This window comes from Camellia sinensis, chromosome 4 (assembly GCF_055761805.1).
Source record: "Camellia sinensis isolate YWXY chromosome 4, ASM5576180v1, whole genome shotgun sequence".
In the NCBI taxonomy this organism is placed as follows: Eukaryota; Viridiplantae; Streptophyta; class Magnoliopsida; order Ericales; family Theaceae; genus Camellia; species Camellia sinensis.
This window is the reverse complement of record NC_138964.1, coordinates 210,464,283-210,485,900: the sequence shown is the minus strand read 5'-3', so window position 1 is coordinate 210,485,900 and position 21,618 is coordinate 210,464,283. Positions and strand designations below refer to the sequence as shown.

Genomic DNA, 21,618 nt, shown 5'->3' with positions numbered 1-21,618 from the left:
AGAATAGTGAAATTCTGAACGGTTTGGAAAGATTGTCAAAACATGGGTGTTTGCCATCTTCAATACTCGAAGGAAGGTTGCCGGATATTATGGAATGTTGCAGATTCACTGAAGAGGTTAGAATGGGCAGATTCTGACCAGATTGGACAACCAGATACAGATTGAGATAGATCATTGAAGACCAGAGGAGATCAGGTTGATCAAATGGCAGATCGAGGGAGATCAGGATTGGTCAGGGGCGATCAGAGGATTGCAGAAATGATTATCTCCGGAGTTCGTTGGAGGATCTGGTTCAATCAAAAGAGAAGACCATTCATCGACGGATAGATGATTTGGCAACCAGTACAGGCTCAGGGAAATACTGTGGCTGTTGGAGCTACTGTATACGAGAAGGTACTAATGGTATGTGAACATGTAGAACAATAGTTGCAGAGGAGCATACTAAGCGCAGAAGTACAATTGCAAACGTGCAACAGTGCAAGGGTACGTTAGAGTGTCGTACAGAGGCGCGATAAGAGTGTGCAGCAGCAAGTTGTTGACAGTTCACAGAAACTTCCAGACAGAGAAATTGAGACAGGTAAAACGCAGGAGTGCGTGCCAAGGAGTGGCAAGTCTTATTTCTCTATGGTGGTTTCTTTAGTTCCATGGCAGCAGATTATAGAGTTGATGCAGATCTCTCAAGCAAGCTTGACGCAGGGAGACCAGAAGCCATGGGTGCGAGCACTATGCACGGAGTTGCATAGTGGTAACTTGTACAGACCGGTGGAAGTTGTCTTGGCAGAAGGGCTAACTGTCAAACATCAGTACGGACGTACAAGTGAGACAAAACCGAACATCAGGGATTGCAGCACAGACAACAGGCGTATGAGATCGCTGGGAAGTTGTTCTGAAGTGCAGAAAGCAAAGGCTGGTTGTTCAGAAATAAGCTCCGAGCAAGGAAAATTGAGGATGTTTGATGTGTCAAACTCTGAAGTTTTCTAGTTGCTCCAGTGTTCATCCTGCAAGGAGTTACACGGTAATGCAAGGGTATCCCGAGTAGGGGGTGCAGGACATCCAATCAGGGGGTGTCAAAATAACTTGGTTACGCAAGTTCAAGCATAGCGTCTCAGTAAAGGCATCCGAGACAGAAGCGTGGAAGAGATCTGTGGGAGATAGGAGCAAAGGCTCTCTCCAAATCAGAGAGTGGTGTGAGTTGAGTTGAGGATGTAGGATTCCCTCCTCCTCTTATATCTCTGGTGTATTATCTCTAGCTTCAGGGGGTGCAAGCATCTCAGTGAGGAGATGCAGACTATGCTGAAGACATCCGAGACAGGAAGTGTGGAAGAGATCTGTAGGAGATAGGAGCAACGGTTCTCTCCAAATTAGAGAGTGGTGTGAGTTGAGTTGAGGATGTAGGATTCCCTCCTCCTCTTGTATCTCTGGTGTATTATCTCTAGCTTTCAAGGGATGCAGCGTCTTAGCGAGGAGATGCAAACTGTGTTGAATTTGGGCGTGACAAGATTGGCAGCAGGTTTTGTTGTGAATCACCTCACATGGGCTGAGGGGGTGATTTGTGGGATATCATCCCATGTGAGGGGTGATTCCCTTCACATGTGAGTGCACAAGCTTGCCAACCTACAAATGCACAAAGGTGATCTTTTCTCATGTGTTGGCCATGTGAAAGAAGTTGCAACATGTGGAGAAGGAGCTGGCCATGTGCAAGGACAACCAAGCTCTCCCTATTCTGTTAGTGTATAAATGGAGGCCGAGGGAGAGAGAGAGAGAGAGCAGAGCAAGCCAGAGAGTGAAATATGTGAGGCGGAGAGACCATCTCCCTCGGTGTGAGCGAGGGAGACGGGTGAGTGTGTGAGTGAGGAGAGTGTGAGCTCCTCCTCTATTGTAATCTTTCTGTAAATATCTCCATTGTTATAGTGATAACCGGCTATTCTCCCGTGGACGTAGACATTGAGGCCGAACCACGTTAAATATTGTGTCTCCTTGAATGTGGGTGTGTTTTTCTGCTTGGTATAACTTCTATAAGGTCTTGGGCGGGATCCCAGATCCCAACAGTAGTAATGTTAAGGGCGTTAGGTGAAACCCAAGGCTCCAGCATATTTAGACCAGAAAAGGGTAGATGAGCTAATCCTACAAATTCTCTATTAGGAGTGAAAGAGGGGTTCCAGAAAAATTTCCTAACATGGCATTTTTAACATCTTCTTAACCTTAATAGTATTCCTGGAATTTTTAAGGCTGACATGAAATAGACTACTAGGGACTGAAGGACTGGCTTACTAAGTGTGGCTCGCCACGCATATGACATAAGTCTTGCATACCACATCTGTATTTTATTCTGTGTATTTTCTACAGCATGGAAGAAGGTTTCTCTATAGTCCCATGTGACATGATAAGAGGGAGGCTAAGATGATGGTTTTTTTTTTTTTTTTAAGAATGTCCTATATATAAGAGCCCTTTTATCATGTGCAGAAACATCAGGAAAAAAACTCACACAAGACTTACTAGTCCAGTTAATAGACTGTCTTGACTGAAATTGGTTTATCAAAGAGGTGCCTTTCCCACTTTGTTCGTCTTTGACATTGAACCAATTGGACAAATATGTGTTCAAAAGATTTTGACATTTCTGTGATCTTAAAAATGCATGATGGTTCCTGATTTTTTGAGTTTGCACTTGAATATTTATTCAATAAATATTTTTTTTAGATAGTTAAACAAATCAGAAAATTACAAAGCATCCACCGGGGCCAGCCCTAAGGGTAGGCAAGAGACTTGTGTCTTGGGTCTCCAAATTTGGACTGAAAATAAGATTCTCAAATATAATTTTGTGTTTTAGATATAAAAAAAAAGGCACAAATATTATAGGCCCAATTGAATATGGGGGCCAAAAAAAAAAACAGAAACATAGTCCACAGATTGAATGAGTTAGCTTTATTATCTATTGAAAAAGATGGTGGATAAATTTGATTATGCAAGCTTCATTTGTGATTTTGCAGTTAAAAATATCAGAAGAGTAATGTTTATGTGATAGTTGGTTCAATTATAAACTGGATATTGCTAAACTATAAAGCAACAAGACCAGATTTTTATTTTTATTTTGAGTATTTGTAATGATTGCTTCCTATCTTAATATATGAAAGTAAATTTTTGTTTATCATTTTAATGATTATATGTGCAAGTAAATTTTTTTGAGGCTACAAACAAATAAAAAAATTATAACTTATCGATTTATTCATAAACTTTTTTTTTATTTTTTTTTCAATGTAAGAAGGCCCATTTTCAAACTTTGCCTTAGACCCCTTAAATTTCAGGGCCATCCCTGGCATCCACAGCAACTAAGGCCAACAATTCAATCAGAACATCTTCCATCCACACTTCCATGTTTGCAAATTTTTTAGCCATCCTCGCCAGCCCACGCGCTACCGAATTCGAAACTCTAGGAGAATGAGAGAAGCACCGCCAATTGAAACCATTACACAGCAGGGGAATTCCTTCCAATATGACCAAAAGATGGCAACCCAAAATCATTTATTCAATAAATATTTGAAAAAAAAAAATAGCCTAATGCTTATTTAGTAATCATAGTCATGTTTATACAAGTAATGCAGCAAATATACATACCTTGGTGCCATCTTATGTAGTCCCAACTAATATAAGGGTATAACATTAGGAGAATTCTATCATACATATCCTTTACTATTTGCACCTGTAGTTACATTATTTTTTCTTTAGTTAGGCCCCGTTTGGGGACTTACTTTTTTAGCCAATTAGTCAAAAAGTTACTAAATTAGCCAAAAAGCCAACAACTCATACCAAAAAGTCAAAGATTCTCTTTTCTCTCTACTTTTTGCACATCTTTTCGTAATTAGCCAAAAAGTCATCCCAAACATACAAGTTTTTTTTACCTACCTTTTTAGCCAAATAGCCAAAAAGTTACTAAATTAGCCTGTTCCCAAACGAGGCCTAAGTATCAATTTTCGTCTTTAATTATGATATTATTTTCAAAATCTTTGATTATGCTTCATTTGTGTTTAGTTGTGACTTTTATTTTTTATTAGTTATGACTCAAAAAGTATAAAATTATATTATTCTTTTCTGTAAACGTATATATAGTACATACCTTTTAATCTTTCCCATTATACTAATAATGCCTACCAAATCCAGACAGTCATGCTTCTCTACCCTTTGTTTATCCTAATTTAAAACCAATTTTTCGTTATGATACGTTCAACCTCAAGATCCAACCATTGCTTGACCAAATTTAAAAGACAATTCGTACACCAAAAATCAAAACTAACTCATTGGAAAATACTAATAACAAAAACTGATAACAGGTTTTGAAATTTGTTTTTTTTAGTAATTTGTAAAGTCTGAGCCATTTTTTATTAAATTTTTTGCTCTTCTACTCTAATCCCATATGAAAAGTAAAAAAATAAAAAATAAAAAATATATACAAACTAACAGATTTTGTAATTTTTATTTATTTATGTATGCATCATTTAGTTTAAGAAAAGGAAAATACTAATAACCCCAAGACTTATCAAAATTTCTATTTTTGATAATTTTTTTTGCAGTCACTAGAATTATTTTTAAGAAAATTGCCAAGTTTTGTTAATTTGTACAACAATTTTTTTTTTTAAAGAAAAAGATAAATTACACTTTAACCTCTTTATGTTTAGCTATTTTTTCGATTCGACTTTTAAAGTTTGTTTTTTTTTTTTCTTATTTTGACCCTTCATCTTTCATTTTTTTTTAAAAATTATTTCTAAAATTAACTTTTGTTTAAAATTAGAACTGTCACATAATATAAAAATATTTTATTACATAACTCACACTTTTGGGACGTAGGTCATCTCCATAATTCAACTCTTTATATTCCTCCGTACCTATGTTGTGGGTTTCAATCTTCGCACACACAAATGATGTAAAACATTTATCTCACAGACCTCCTAATAAAAATTATCTATGTAAAAAATCAACTTAATTGAACAATTATAACTGCAAAAACAAGTCATATTTTATTTTACAAAATTGATGATTTAAGTTTACAATCCATGAATCGTTTATTTTATAAAATAAAATGTGATTTGTTCTCGTATTTATAGAGTTGCCGGATAAAATTAATTTTTTTATATGAATAACCTTTCCTGTGAGATTTATGTGATAGACGATTGTGCGTGTCAGAATTCAAATCCACAAGAGAGGTATAGAGGGGTATGGAAATGTATAGAAATGTGCCACTTCTACACTTCTAACACAAACATAAATCTTAATATAGTGGTGTTTTGAAAAGTTAGTAAAAAGTTTACTTTTTATTTTTTTTGTGACTTTTTAGCCTTTTTGTGTTAAAAAATTTGGCTTTTTTTGTGCAAAAAGTTAATTAAAAAGTCAAAAAACTAATTTTTTTTGTAAGTTTCAAAATGTGAAATCGTATATTTTTATGTTATGCGACAGACAACTTGACATATTGGTGCCGTTTAGTAGCACTTACGTTTTCAATTTATATTTATAAAAATTTAAAAAGCTCAAATAAAAACTTGTTTGGTAAATTTTTAATTTATAAATCAATGGTATCAGTTTATAAATCTGGCCAAAAAATGTAAACTCAAAAAATGAGTTTACGTTTTGAGTTTTGAGTTTTTTTTTTTTTTTTTTTACCATCCAACACTAGCCACCACCTGCTACCATTTTCCTCCACTGTCTTTTGCTACCACCACCCACCTGCCACCCACTCGCCACCACTAACCACCCCTCGCCACCACCACTACTACCACCTACCCGTCACCACCCATCACCCGCCACTACCATCCACCGCCCGTCACCTACTCGCTACCACCACTCACCACCTACCCGCCGCCACCAGCCACCTGCTACCACCAGCAAACAGCTACCTGCCATCCACCCGCCACCACCACCCACCATCCACCACCACCACACCACCACCACCATCACCCACCACCACCCACCACCTATCACTCACCACCGTCACCCATCCAGCCACCACCACCACTAACCACCTACCACCACTCGTCATCCGCCACCCACTTGCCACCACCCATCATTCGCCACCACCACCAACCACTCAATACCACCCGCCACCGTCACTCACTCACCCACCACCACCACCACCACCACCACCACCTACTTGCCACCACCACCCACCCGCCACCACTCGCCATCCGCCAACCACCTGCCACCGCCACCTACCTGCCACAATCACCCGCCACTGTTACCCACCCACCCACCCACCCACCCACTACCCACTCGCTACCATTTTCCACCGCCATCTTCCGTCACCACCACCCGCCATCACTTTCCACCACTCGTCTCCACCCACCACTCGTCATCACTTGCCATTTCTCACTTTTTTTATATTTTTAAATTTTTTTAAACATTTTGTCTAAACTAAACGCGTTTGTAGTTTATATTTTTTTAAAAATAAACAAAAACCAGTTTATAAAATTTTTGTAAATATAAACTGAAAATGTAAACGTTACCAAACAGACTAATTATGTCTAATTTTAAACAAAAGTTAGTTTTAGAAATAAAGAGTTATTTAAGATGATCTAAATAAGTCTATTTTTATTTTTTACGAAAAATTATGCAAAATGATAGAGAAGTGAAACAACCTAAATAAGAGATGATGTAACCTAAATAATATAAAAAGATAAAAAGATGATCTAAAGTAGATCACTCCAAATAATTCCTAAAATGAAAAAAACTTGAAAGATAAAGAGTTAAAGTAAAAAAATAAAAAATAAAGAAACTTTTAAAAAAATAAAATGACAAAATAAATTGTAGCATAAAGGGCAAAGTACTGTAATTTATCTATAAAAATGATCAAGCGACGCCGTATTGAAACCTTTTGAAATCGTATCAATTGCGTCAGGATCGGGTTTGAAGAAACGACGACTCTCTTTTTCGAGGCAAGTGTAACGCGTCAAGGTGTATTGTGTTGAGTTGTTGTGACGAGAGAGAGAGAGAGAGAGAGAGAAGTAGAGAGAGTAGAATGGGGGGGCAAGAAGAGGATCCACAGAGGCTGAAGAGGATTGCGGCGGCGGCGTACGACTACGATAACGATTCAAGATGGCCGGAGTACTGGTCCAACATCCTCATCCCTCCTCACATGGCATCACGCTCTGATGTCATCGACCACTACAAGCGCAAGTTCTATCAGCGTTACATCGTATGTCAAACCAATCCCCCCCCCTTCTTTTTATTCAATATTCCCTGAATTTTGTTGAAATTGAATGCAACCCCAGTTAATTTCATCTGGCTTTTACTTCTTTCGCTTCTTTGTTCTGAATCTCGATCATTCTCATCTGGGTTTTTAATTCTATCTGTCTACACTTATGCTAATTCATTCTTGCTTGAAATTTCTTGAAAATCGAATGCAATTCCTGTTAATTTCATCTGGGTTTTACTCCTTTTGCTTCTTGGTTCTGATTCTCGATCATTCTCATCTGGGTTTTTAATTCTATCTGTCTACACTGATTCTCGTCTTTTAATTCATTATTGCCTGCATTTTATTGAAAATCGAATGCAGCCCCAGTTAATTTCATTTGGCTCTTAGTTGTTTTACTTTGTGGTTCTGAATCTCGATCAGGCTTTTAGAAGATTATTATGATTATTTGTTTGGGATGGAACTGAAGTTGAGTTTACAAACCCCAAACATGCACCCTTGTCTACACTGTTGCTCATCTATTAAGTCATTCTTGCCTGAGCTTTGTTGAAATTCAATGCAACCCCATAATCTCATCTGGGTTTTAGTTGGTTTGCTTTCTGATTCTAATTCTTGGTCATTCTTATTAGTTATTAGAGGATTATTCTGATTTTTGGATTTTCTTGAATTTAGAATTGTGCCTTGTGGTTTTCATTATGGGTTTTACAATTTTTTGACTTTGATGTTGCCATGGATTTTCTTTTGTTTGGTTTACGATCATTAATAGTTGATATATACAGCAGACATTTGTTTTGCCCATGTTTGTTGGTTTTATTGTCGCGTGGTTAGAACTGTGCATCATTTAATTGGGGTTTGGGGTTTTTGATTCTCGTTGGTAGTATTGAGATAATTTTTTGATGAGCAGGATCCTGATCTTGTTGTCGAGGCAATGGCTTCAAGCAGTTCTTCCCAGTCGGCAAGACCTACACCAACGCCATCATCATCTTCAACTCCAAATGAACAAGTGCGATCACGTAACTCAGGTAGAAAATTTTGGGTTCTGCCAACATTTAAGAAACATAATAAAGAATTTCATGTCACCTTTTAGATGCAGGCAATTTTATTTGCCTTACACAAGCCACATTTGCTGTTTGAATTGAAATTGAACTGAACTCTATGTTGTAGGATCAACTACTAGAACATCATCAACGACTGCAGCTTCAACTCCAACTTCTCTGCGTTGGGATCGACAAACCATTCAATTTTCTATCAATGCCTGGGTACGATTTACATTCAGTTATGTATATAAATGAATGTGCACTTGCATATGCGTATGTCTGAAAGGATTCCTTGACACACTTTACCCTGACATGGAACTAATTGGAAAATATCTGTCGGTTGTCTCTTTATGTGTTACAGTCTTTTGAGGTGTCGCTTTTTTGTTTAGAGCATGAATTCAATGCTATGATTTATTGCTTCCTCCTTTAACTTTGTTTCTTTATGCATTAATAATGATTTGCACTTGTATATGCGTATGTCTAAAAACATTTCTTGACAAACTTAACCCTGACATGGAACTAATTGAAAAATAGCTGTTGGTTGTCTCTTCATGTGTTACAGTGTTTGATTTGTCGCTTTTTTGTTTAGAGCATGAACTAAAAGCTATGATTTCTTGCTTCCTCCTTTAACTTTGTCTCTCTATGTGTTACAGTTAGTGACAGCTCAAAGAATTTAAATCAGTGGTGTCAATCAAAAACATAAATTTCTCAAATCCTAAAAACATTTGAACTTATTATATCAATCACCTATTTCCAATAAATAAACAAATTAATTTAAATTTCTCTAATCATAAATATATATATTGATATTGTCATTTAGATGAAAGAGCTGGAGAGTGATGAGTGAGAGGTTTCCTAACTACCAAGGGTCGTCTCTTACAGGAGTAAAGAGTAGGAAAGAGGCAAATGTAGAGAACTGATAAATCCCAAAGTAAAGAATATAAATTGTATTTTGCATATAACTTCTATGTGGGTTTAAGGGCCCCGACGAAACTTAAAAGTTGACTTTTAATATTATAATTTTTTATATTTTGGCTTCAAATATTTTGAATAAGTTGTTGAAGTGTTTGGTGCAACTTTTTAGATAATATGTGAAAAAGTTGAAGTGTATGTAAATAATCCAAAAAGTAGCTTTTTAAACTGTTAAAACCAAACTTTGTATAGTTTTTTTAAACCTTATGTTTTAGGGGTGCCCGCAATTATAGAAACATTGAGAGGTCTTTGTCTAACGTCCAAAAGCTGAAGAAGTTAAGTTGGAAAAACACCCCATTGGTAAACCAAACCAAGCCTTAAGTCCCATCAAATAGGGTTGGCTATATGAATTTTTTTTCTTCATTCGACTCTATCCAAGGCCATATCGCTAGTCAAATTAAATAGATTCAAATCTCTATTTACTACATTAGCTCACGTCAATCTAGGTCTGTCCCTTCCCCCCAACACTTCTATTTATCATCACTGTATCATATATCTTCACTACTGTCTCTATTGGTCTCTGTTAAAATCCACCTACTCTCCACCTACTTCACCCACTTAAACCTACTCCACTAAACCTAACCCACTACACCACTACCACCTCACCTACTCCACTAAACCTAACCCACTACACCACTACCACCTCCACTTCACCTACTCCTTACCTACTACACACTCAACTACACCACTACCACCTCCACTTCACCTACTCCTTACCTACTACACACTCACCCTCTTCTATATATAGGAATCATGAATCATTGTAATAGAAATTAATATATCAATATATACGACAATCAATATATCAATCAATAATACAATCATTTCTTTTTATACATTAAATTTCTACATGGTATCAGAGCAAGGTTAAGAACCTATTCATTCTGCTTCACCGGCGGGCGGCAGCCTCGCCTTGGCCGCCCGCCGGACCTCTACACATACCTTAATCAAGAACATCTGGTGGTGAGCCCAAGTTTCCATCACACTTGATCAGCTTCAACAGGTGGCTATTAGCACACTGTCATCTTCAGTCTGCCATGTAACCCAAACCTCAAGACCACCATGGAAACCAATCATCAACTCCGGCGAGGCACCCAGAACACGTCCCATGCATCTAGTCAACTCGAGCCAATCTGCGACGGCGTATAGAATTGGAATGCCTCTGATGCACACTCCAGCTTCTCCGGCCACTGCTCGAGCCAAACGGGTCTTCCCTGTACCCGGAGGTCTTCTCTGGTTTCACTTCCGACTCTGTTCTTCCGTCTCACCTCGAGCCTCGCTTCCGTAGGCTCAAGTCCTTACCAACAACAACCACAAAATCCATGTCTCCAACTCTTCTGCTGCATCGCCATCGATCTCTCTCCTCCTACGGAATCATCGGAGCGAGAGACAGTGAGGCAATTGGTCGTAAGCGCGTGCCGCGTCCTCGGCGGAATCGAAGGTCCCGAGCCAAACCCTAGCCTTCTTCCCCAGGGTCTCTTTCTCACACCGCGAACCCTAATCTCCTTCGCTGGGCTTCTCGATCCAGATCCGTTGGGTACTCCGGCAGTCATAGCTGGTTTCGCCGCCGTCGTCGGGGCGGCCTTGGCCGCCGCGGTTGCTCTGACTCTCCGCATGGCCGATGAGAGAGATCTCTCGAGAGATAAAGAAAAACAAGAGAGAGACAGAGAGAGCGTGAGGAATTTTGGGAACTGTATACCATTTCTCATTGCTGAAGGCTTGAAGACCTACTTCATCTTACAAGATCACAGCGTATCCTGACCCATCTGTATGAGGTTTCACGCCCAGAATCAGATCAGGCCTCCCGAACTGTGGATTCTCTCTCTCTCCATTCCATGGACCCAACCTCATCATGTTGTACCCCACTCTTACTCTCTCCTTATTTCACTTTCCAACCCCACACCAGCGCACCTGCTTTCCCCTTTCATATATTATTATTATTATTCTTATTACCACACAACAAAAAAAAAAAAAAAAAAAAAAAAAAAAAAAAACAATTTTTACCAAACCGTGGGCCACGAAACCCACTCTTTCGTTTTGATTTCCAATATCTTCATCTTATTATTATTATTATTATTATTATTATTATTATTCCTTTTTTTTTTTTTTATTTCTTTATCTTTCACCTTAATTTTCATCTTTTTTCTATTATTATTTCTGTACACAAAAACAAAACACAACACAGCCGAAGACGACTTGCACACCAAACTCCTTTTATTCATGTCGGGGCTCACCCCGTTCACCATTTTACATCAACAAAAAAAAAAAAAAAAAAAAAAAAAAACAAACAAACAAACAAACCAACCACACCCACAGTGGGATTTTTCTTCTCTACTCTGCCGCCGGTCTCTTCTTCTTGCCTCCGTCCTGGGCGGCCCTTGCCGGTGTTGCCTCCGTGTTTCCTACTCCACTGGGCATGATCACTACTCCCTGCTCCTCCACTGCAGCATATGGCAGCCCTCCAAATCAGAACATCACGGTGGCCTTCCGCTTCAGCTCCTTGTTTTCTGCCCTTAGCACGCTTATCTCTGCTCGCGCATCCTTATACATGCGTTGGAGCAGAGCCAGCTGGGAGTTTAAATGCTGCACCTCATTTGTCCTACTCTGCAGCCGGTTCGACAAGTTTGTGACCGCCGTCATGCTTTCCACACATGCCTTCAGAGTATACTGATTGGCCTCCACATCTGACTGCACTGCCATTCTTTGCTCCACCGACCGCATCGGAAAGTTCAACGGAGCAAACTCCGGGGCGCTTGGTTGAGTTTCCAGTGCCACCGCACCAGTTCTCTCTCTTGTTGACTCGTTGAGGTCGGGAAAGAGGGTGAGCAGTCCACGGGAAGACGAAGACGAAGCCATTTTCTGGGCAACAGAGTGTTACAGACTCTCTCTCTCAGCACAACGAAGAGTTTTTCAGACTCTCTCTCAGCACAACGAAGAGTTTTTCAGACTCTCTCTCAGCACAAAGAAGTTTTTTTCAGAGGTTTTTCGCAGCTTTTCTCTGCCTCAGCCTCAGCATCAACCTTGGTTAAATAGCCAAGGCAGCCACGCGCATCGCGCGCCTCTTGCCACCAGCCGACAACCGGGCACGCAAGCCAAGGCGCTCACGTGCCTCGCCATCATGTCCGGCACACCTTTTGATGAATTGGGCACGCCTTTTGATGGCACGTTTTTTGACAAAATTGAGCACACCTTTTGAGGGTGCAACTTTTACAAGGGTCCGACAAGACTCTGTAAACTGTCCCGACATTGATTCCGGTTAGCTCCTTTAGGGGTCCGACAAGACTCTGTAAACTATCCCGACATTGATTCCGGTTAGTTTCTACAAGGGTCCAGCAAGACTCCGTAAACTGTCACAACAACTGTCACAACATTGTCTGCTACAACGGTCCGACATGACCCCATAAACTGTCTTCTACATCGGTCTGACACCGCCATCCAGTGTTCTCTACACCGTTATGACATCACCATACAGTGTCCTCTACAACGTTATGACACCCCCATACAGTGTCCTCTACAACGTTATGACACCACCATACAGTGTCCTCTATAACGTTATGACACCCCCATACAGTGTCCTCTACAACGTTATGACACCACCATCCAGTGTCTTCACCAATGGTCTGACACGACCATACAGTGTCTCTTATCCTCTTTTATTTTTATGTATTTTCTTGTTTTGTTACTCTCGCCAAACTCAAGTTGGTTAGTTCCTATCCCCCTTGAGTTTGCGGGGGGCTGTTAAAATCTACCTACTCTCCACCTACTTCACCCACTTAAACCTACTCCACTAAACCTAACCCACTGCACCACTACCACCTCACCTACTCCACTAAACCTAACCCACTACACCACTACCACCTCCACTTCACCTACTCCTTACCTACTACACACTCAACTACACCACTACCACCTCCACTTCACCTACTCCTTACCTACTACACACTCACCCTCTTCTATATATAGGAATCATGAATCATTGTAATAGAAATTAATATATCAATATATACGACAATCAATATATCAATCAATAATACAATCATTTCTTTTTATACATTAAATTTCTACAGTCTCTGTTGTATATGACCAAATCATCTTAATCTATTCTCTCTCAACTTGTCTTTCATCAGTATTACTCCTACCAATTCTCGAATATATTCATTCTTAACTTTGTCTTTTCTAGTCTTGCCATACATTCACCTTAACATTCTCATCGCAGCAACACTCATCTTATCTACATGTTGTTTCTTAGTTGCCCAGCATTCCCATACAATATTGGTGGTCTAATAGTCAGTCTGTAGAACTCCCTTTTTAGTCTAGTGGGTACTGGTTTATCGCACAGTACCCCAGACACACTCCTCCACTAAAGCCATCCCGCGTTAATTCTATGAACCACATCCACTCTAATCTTCCTAGCCATTGTGATAATTGATCCTAAATACTGAAAATGTTCACTCTTAGGTAGTGTTTAGTCCTCAATCTTCACTTCTCCTCTACTTGCATTGTTACTGTTGCTAAAATTATACTTTATATATTCTGTTTTAGTTCTGCTTACTCTAAATCCTTTAGATTCAAGTGCCTCCCTGCAAGTTTCCATCTTAGTGTTAATTCTTTCTCTAGTCTCATCTATTAACACGATATCATCTGCAAAAAGTATATACCATGGCACATCATCATGAATATTTCTCGTCAACTTATTCATAACTAAAGCAAAAAGATAAAGATTTAAGGTTGATCATTGGTGTAACCCCTACACTAATTGGAAATTCACTTATCTCTTCAGCCGATGATCTAATAGTGGTCACCACGCCTTCATACATATCCCTATTCACATCAATATAACATTTTGTTACCCCTTTCTTCTCTAATATCCACCAGATTATATCCCGAGACACTCTATCATATGCTTTCTCAAGATCGATAAAAATCATATGAATGTCTCTTTTATTTTCTCTATGCTTTTCTATTACTCTTCTCAAAAGATAGATCGCTTCCATTGTTGACCTATTAGGCATAAACCCAAATTGATTCTCTAACACCTCAGTTATATGTCGCAATCGACATTCCATCACTCTCTCCCACCACTTTTATTATATGACACATTATCTTTATTTCTCTATAGTTGCAGTTCTGGACATCTCCTTTATTCTTATAGATTGGTACTAAGATATTCTTCCTCCACTCCTCTGGCATTTTCCTGGTTAACAAAAACTTGCTAAATAACCTAGTCAACCAAGCTGTCCCCTTCTATCCCAAATATTTTCAATCTTCAATAGGGATATCATCCGGTCCTAAAGCTTTATTCGATTTCATCTTCTTAAGTGCAATTTCTATTTCAAAGTTCTTAATCTTACGATAGAATATGTAGTCTTAGTTTTCCTTGTTATTGCCTAGTCCCCTCCCTTTTGACTTACCTCCATGATCCTCATTTAACTTCTGATCAAAATAGTTTTTCCACCTCTCCTTAATCTCTTCATCCTTCACCAACACCTTAAAGTCTTTACTCTTGATGCACTTACAAGTTTGTATATCCTCTTCCTCACCCCATTGGTAGCTTAGAAAAATCTAATATTTATACTAAAAACAATTTGATTAAGCTATATAAGTTGAATGCAATTAGTTGTGGCAAACATATTTCACCAACTTTTTAAAACTTAAATTCTAATAATCCAACTTAAAACTTTTGGCAAACTGAGCCAAAGTTAGTGGGTGTCAGTGGGGTTTCAAAGATATCTTCTGGTAGGGTTAGTTGTGCTAACATCTTCCTAAAACCATAACATTTATATAGTAAGTCAAAATTCTTCTTTTTCAGTGGGTTCAAATGAGACCACTAGCTACACTCTGGCGTTGCTCTTGGTTGCAGTATATCATTACTAAGGGTACACAAAAAAGAAACAGAACTAACAAGCCTTAAAACTTCTCAGCAAAGCCTTATGAACTACACTGATCTTGATTTCTTCTAAACATTGTGTACATTCACAATAATATAGTTTTGAGTTGTACGTCAGTATGACTCGAGAACACTTCACTTTTTTTTTGTATTCCCATCACATTAATTATTTCGTTATTTAATACCCATAACGTTTTCTTATGCTTATTTATCCAGAAGAAGAAGTAGAAGAAAGTATGTCTTTATTTGATTTTTGTTTTGGGGAAAAAAATGTAAAGGTGTTGATTGCAATTTAATGATCCTAAGCAAAACGGTCATCATTTCCAAGTGGTGTGATTAGCTATGTTCATGGCCCTTCCGTTTGATTCATTCTAAGTACTTAGTGATTGTTATATTTAAATAATTTTTGATTTGGGGTTGAAAGTTGTACTCACAACCATAACCACCTAGGAAGCACGGATACGGATACGGATACCGATACGATACGATACGGCGATACGACAAAATTTGAAAAACTAAGATACGGGTACGGCGGGGATACGTTCGTAAAAAATATTATTTTAACAATTTTTAGTAATGCAGTATGCATAAAAATAAAACTTAAAGCAAAAGACAACTTGATAAAGAAGAAAGATTCCTACAAAACTAAGAGTCTTCAAGGTCAATAGTTTCAACTTGTTCCCCTTCATCAGTGAATATCACAAGACCTTAGCCAAAGCCAAAGCCAAAAAACCATTCTTAAATAAAAATTTCAGCAAATATACTTTTTTAAGTCATCAATGATAGCCTAGGAAGCACGGATACGAATATGGTGATATGGGGATGTGGATATGGCGATATGTCAAAATTTGAAAAAGTATGATACGGGTACAGCGGAGATACATTCACAATTTTTTTTTTTTTATAATTTTAATAATGTAATATGCATGAAAATAAAACTTAAAGTAAATTAATAAATAAAGAGAGGGATTCCTATTAACCTAAAAGTGCTCAAATATTCATAAAACATCCAAAACTAAAAGTAAAAGCAAATGCAAATGCAAATTAAACATCATCTTTACATGCCAACACCAAAAAAAGAATGAGAGCAGAGAGAAGAAACGTGAGAGAGTGAGAAAGCGAGAGAGAAGTGAGAGAGACAACAAGGATACATCAATTTGACAAATTCTATTACTTAACTCTCACTATATTCTTCTTATGAAAGAACTAAACAAAATATTATAAGTAATATGTAAGTTCGAGTATCCGATACTTCAAAATTAAGTATCCGATACTTCAAAATTAATAAAAAATTAATTAAGAAGTATCCGATACTTTTAAGAAGTATCCGATATGTATCCGCGAGTATCCGAGGAGTATCGGTATCCGATAAGTATCCGATACGGATACGTCACCCTTTTTGAAGTATCCATGCTTCATAGATAACCACTTTTGGGTATCGTCAGTGGCAAAGCAACCATTGAAATATCTTGAAAGTCCTATTATATTTGCTTTCTCTTCACTTTATCTTTGTTAATACTTTTTTCATGTCTTTTCTTCTTCAGGTATTCATTGTGGCTGTGCTTGCAATAATTCCTCTTGTACCTAGAAATCTTTCAAATAGAGCATACCGGCTTTCCTTTATGGGCACTGCATGTTCTTCTCTGTTTTCCTTGTACTCTCTATATGGGGTAACAGTTCTAGTCCGAGTTATTTTCGATTCTTTACTCATTTTGAGTTACAATGGTAATACGCTTCTTTTTAAATCAACCTATCATCGTTTGCAGAAACCTAGGGCATGGAATTTGCAGGCCGTGCAAGTGTGGTTCCAGTCTGTGATTGCGACCAAGGATTTTGTTTACTTCATATACTGCCTTACCTTTGTCACCTCAAATCTTTACCTCAAATGTTAGTGTAACTTGTCCTCTTGTACTATTTCTTGCATGTCGGCTGTTGCATCGTTGCAAATTGGTTGGATTCTTTTTCCTCACTTGTACATTGATGCTGAAATTTGTTGCAGTTGCCTTAATTCCCATTTTGTGCCGAGCGCTGGAGTATGTGGCCAAGTTTCTGAGACGTAATTTCACCCGTTCCTCCTTGTACAGGTGGGAGATTTCTAATTTATTGTTGAAAGGAATTTATTATTTTTTCTTTTATTCATTCAATTGCTAGGATGGTTAACAATTACCTCTACTTGCTATCTATCTCCAATGGTTTCTGGAGTCTTAGGAGTTTTTGGTATTGGCATTTAAGGGTCAGCTTTGGATTATGTTATAGTGAAGGTTTCAGCTTCAAATCAAAGGGTGACCTGAAAAAAGACTTGGATGTTTTTCTGTTTTGGGTAACAGATCATGAAAAAGCCTAGAGACATGCCATTCATGTTCCAGCTACCTCCAAAAGGCCTCTAGCACCATCCATATCCCAACTGAGATCTTTATTACTTGTCAATTTTACTATGATTTGACTGGTCAAATTTGGCTAGGTGAATCATAGTCCAAGTAATCTTTTATTACGTGATTTGATTTTTTTTCTTTTACTTAATTCCTTATCTATCAGATTTTTTTTTGAAGGAAAGAAATATTTTCTTTTGTTTATTTGGTGCTCATTAGTATTACCATTATGATATTTTTGGCCTTAACTGTGATGGGTCACAATGCATGTGCCTTTTTTTCTTCCTTAGCTTCTTTTGTTCGGTTGGTGTAACCCTTCCCAGGCTCATAACCCCCACCGACCCTTTCCTTCTCCTCTCCATCCTCTCAACACACAGACAAACTGATGCAAGACATTTTCAACAAACTTGCCCTAGGTTTCCTACAACTGGTCTTTGTGGTAGGTTTACTATGGGAATAGATTCTTGCTTAGTTTTAGAAGGTAGAAGACAGATTTTAGGATTTGCATGCGGAAAGAGTTAAAATTGGTTCAAGTTCAAAGTTGCAATTTTTAGAATGTTGAGGCTATTTAAGGGCCTAAATGGTGTGTTTTTTAGAGATGCTAATAGGTGGGCAAAGGAGTTTGAGTTCACACATAAGCTATAATTTTGGGGCTGTAAAGTTGACTTTTCTGAGGCTGTGAACAATTAATCGAGAATTGTAACAGGTATTTCATAAAGTGAAGAAGAAGAATTTTAAATTTTAATAAATTGACAATAGAATAGTTACATAAATATTTGTAAGTAGTTCTACTAATTCTAATTAGCTTGAGGGTACCAAGGCAATATCTACCAATGGGAGGCAGACTTACTCTTATCAAGAGCACATTTTTCCAACTTGTCCACATACTTTATGTTTCCATTCGCTACTTTGGCCTCAAAGAGAGAGTGTTGCAAGACTGGTACTTGGTGGCTGACGAGCATCATATAGACTAAGGTTGCACTCCCTCGCTCTTTTTTAAAGTCTCAATAACATTGAACGCCCAGCTTCACAGAGCAGCTCTCTTCCCAGCCCACAGCATAGTGTGGAATCTGGACACCATTTATTTTAGGTTACAAAAGCCCCAGTGGAATTAGGTCTCGGTTGTGTTGTAACGGAAAGTGTGCAGCTCTTCTTTTCAGCTATGGTTTCGGAGGCACTTTTGGTTGATTCTTATGGATGGAGTTTTATTGATATAAAAGATTAAAGTAATATATGGATTATTGGTTTGAATTTCTGTGTGGTGCGCATGCTTAAACATAGAATGTTTGTTGCAATAGATGCTTAAGTATATGTTTGGATGATTAATCCCTCATTTGGGCTTACATTTTATTTTATTGTCATCCTTCAAGATTCCTAAAGACAGACAAATTTTCAGCTGCCTTGAATTATTCTTGGCACAATATCTGTAGGCACTGGCATACCTCTTATCATTTGTATGTTAGAAAACACTTGCAAGATCTGTGTATGGTTGTTGAGCCTGTATGCTGTAGTTTGGCTGGAATTTTGCGGTGTAGATATTTCTATCTTGATATATCTTCCACTCTCATTGTTAGTCCCATATTTGTTACTTTTCTTGGGTTGTTGACAGGAAGTACTTGGAAGAGGCATGTGTGTGGGTAGAATCAAACACGACTACACTCAGCATTCTTTCTTCACAGGCTGAGATCGGACTTGGATTTCTTCTAATCCTTTCTCTGTTCTCGTGAGTAATTCTGCTCATTTACCTTTCTATTCCTGTTATTTCTGAGAACTTCACTCTCTCCCTCCCCTTTTTTTTTAATTCCTTCTCTACATTCGCATCATCATTTGGACATGCAGGTGGCAGCGCAACATAATACAAACATTCATGTACTGGCAGGTTTGTTTTGCTTCTCTCTTGGTCTCCTGAATTTTGAACTTTTGTTGTTTACATTTTTGTGGCAATTTCATAAAAGAGCTCTTAGTAGAGGTGAATGATTACAAAGTAAAATATATATATATATATAACGTAAGCTGTTCTCTTCTCTTATTACCTACCCTCAGAACTTGCCTTGCTGCCATCCTTATTTGATTCAGTTTTGTGTGGTTTATATTGAAATGTAGCTGTGTTTTGTGTGCGCGCGCGCCCCTGCACGCGTGTGGAATTTATGTTATATCGGGTTTAGCTGTGGCCCACACTAGGAGCATATCAGGGCTATCTGGTTTAATTCCATCTGGATTTATAGAACGTGTTGATGTCACGAGTTGTTTGTACTTTTTTATGGGCTATATGTTAAGGTCTCGAACGTGCCTACCCCATCAAAGAAGCTTCTCGCGTGTCAAACTGTATACATCTTGTTTCATTGTTGTTCCGGTTTTGGTGTTGTCATGTTTATCAAAACTTCATCGAGACTATTAACCTAACCTGAGTGATATTTTTGCACTGCATGGTTTGATACGTGAGCACACACAAAAGAGTCAAAATTGAACATCATAGACCATTTGATGTTTCAGAATTTATTACACGGATCACATCTCATTATTTAACCTTAATTTTTTTTTTCCTGAAATTCTTTTCTGGCAGCTATTAAAGCTCATGTATCATGCTCCCGTGACTGCTGGTTACCATCAAAGCGTGTGGGCTAAGATTGGGAGGACTGTTAATCCACTGGTTCACCGCTATGCACCATTCTTGAACACTCCAATGTCTGCTGTCCAGAGATGGTGGTTCAGGTAAACAAACCTCAGAGATGAACACGAAGAACAAATATCTAATGGCATCAATGCAAGATTTACCCAAGTTTTGTTTTTTAATGGAAAAATATACTGGTTTATATGACCTAGGACTTGTCTTGACTGGAATTGGTTGATTAGAACTATGCTAAAATAATCTCACACATACGGACAGGTCAATTGAAGAGGTTTCTTTTCTTTTTCACTGTACTGTCATTTGACATTGAATCAGCAGGAGAAATGTATGGATTGAAAGGTTTGGGCCATAGTGGTATTCGAACACTGAATGGTTCTTGGAGGTTTGTTCCAGTAATGAGCAATGTATGTAGAGCATTGATGGGTTTGATGATCATTTATTTATTTTTTTTGTTGTTGTGCTCATGTAAGTATTTCCTATTGCAGCCTTTGATTATGGATAATACTACGTAACTAGGAAAATTCCCTAGAAAAATGCTCTAAGAGATAAGTCGATGGATCACATTAATTATGGGTATTTTCTGCATCTAACTAATTTTAAATGTAAATCATATACCTCATTTTCGGGATAAAAATTCATAGTTACATAGTACATAGGTCATGTTTAATTGTTGAATGAAGTTAGGGATAAAAATTCATAGTTACATAGTACATAGGTCATGTTTAATTATGAAGTTGGACAGAATTATAAGTATGGTGGTATTGATTTGTGAGATTAGGTTGGAGATATAAAATAAATTGTATTTGTTTATCTATTAATATGGTGATATTAGTTGATTGAAATTAAATTTATAAAATTTTGTAAAAGTTCTTATTATATAAAATGTGATTTGCTGTTTTTGTAAAAATGGGGATAATAATGTCTTCATCATTGGATTATGATGAATTCCCCCTCCCCACCCTTTGGGATTGTTAGTTCTATACATTCTTTTCTCAACCAAACAATATTGGTGGAACACAAGCTATTGTTAGCCTAATTCCACCACCGGGGATAACAAACATGGTCTTTAAGGTTTTGAAAAGTACAATCCCTTACTAATTATAATGGAAAATCCCATAACGTTGTGTGGTTGGAAGATTTGGAAGATTTGGAGAGGCAGAGGGATTTGGAAAGGAAAATGAAAAAAGTGTGTGAAACTAGGTGCAATATAGGTATATTATATTTACATTCACATACCTTTTCCATTTTCCTTTTCAAATTCCTTTTCAAATCCTACAACTAAACACAACATTAAATTTTTTTTTATTAATTTATTAAATAAAAAAACAAGTTTGAGTTTCCAAAAACAAAAATATAAAGGCAAAAACTACAAACAAAATGTTAAATAAGCCTAAATGAAATTATGCATCTTATTAATGATCTTTTCATTTTGATAACTTCTTACAGCTAACAAAGTTGTCCTATGTGATGAAAGTCATAATAACAATTTTATTACAAATTCAAAATTATGAATGTACGGTTAAAATTGAATCTGAGCGGACTCTACAATA

At 37.7% G+C, this 21,618-nt stretch overlaps 1 protein-coding gene across 1 annotated transcript; it reads left to right on the top strand.

Annotated features, from left to right (window-relative positions):
- Positions 1-6,856: 6,856 nt before the first annotated feature.
- LOC114307980 (uncharacterized) lies at positions 6,857-20,503 on the top strand. Its single transcript, XM_028253471.2, has 9 exons — positions 6,857-7,177; positions 8,079-8,196; positions 8,339-8,433; positions 16,615-16,740; positions 16,837-16,957; positions 17,070-17,154; positions 19,049-19,162; positions 19,279-19,318; positions 20,003-20,503. The coding sequence occupies exons 1-9, from the start codon at positions 7,001-7,003 to the stop codon at positions 20,153-20,155; spliced, it is 1,029 nt and encodes a 342-aa protein (XP_028109272.1). The 5' UTR covers positions 6,857-7,000; the 3' UTR covers positions 20,156-20,503.
- Positions 20,504-21,618: the final 1,115 nt, after the last annotated feature.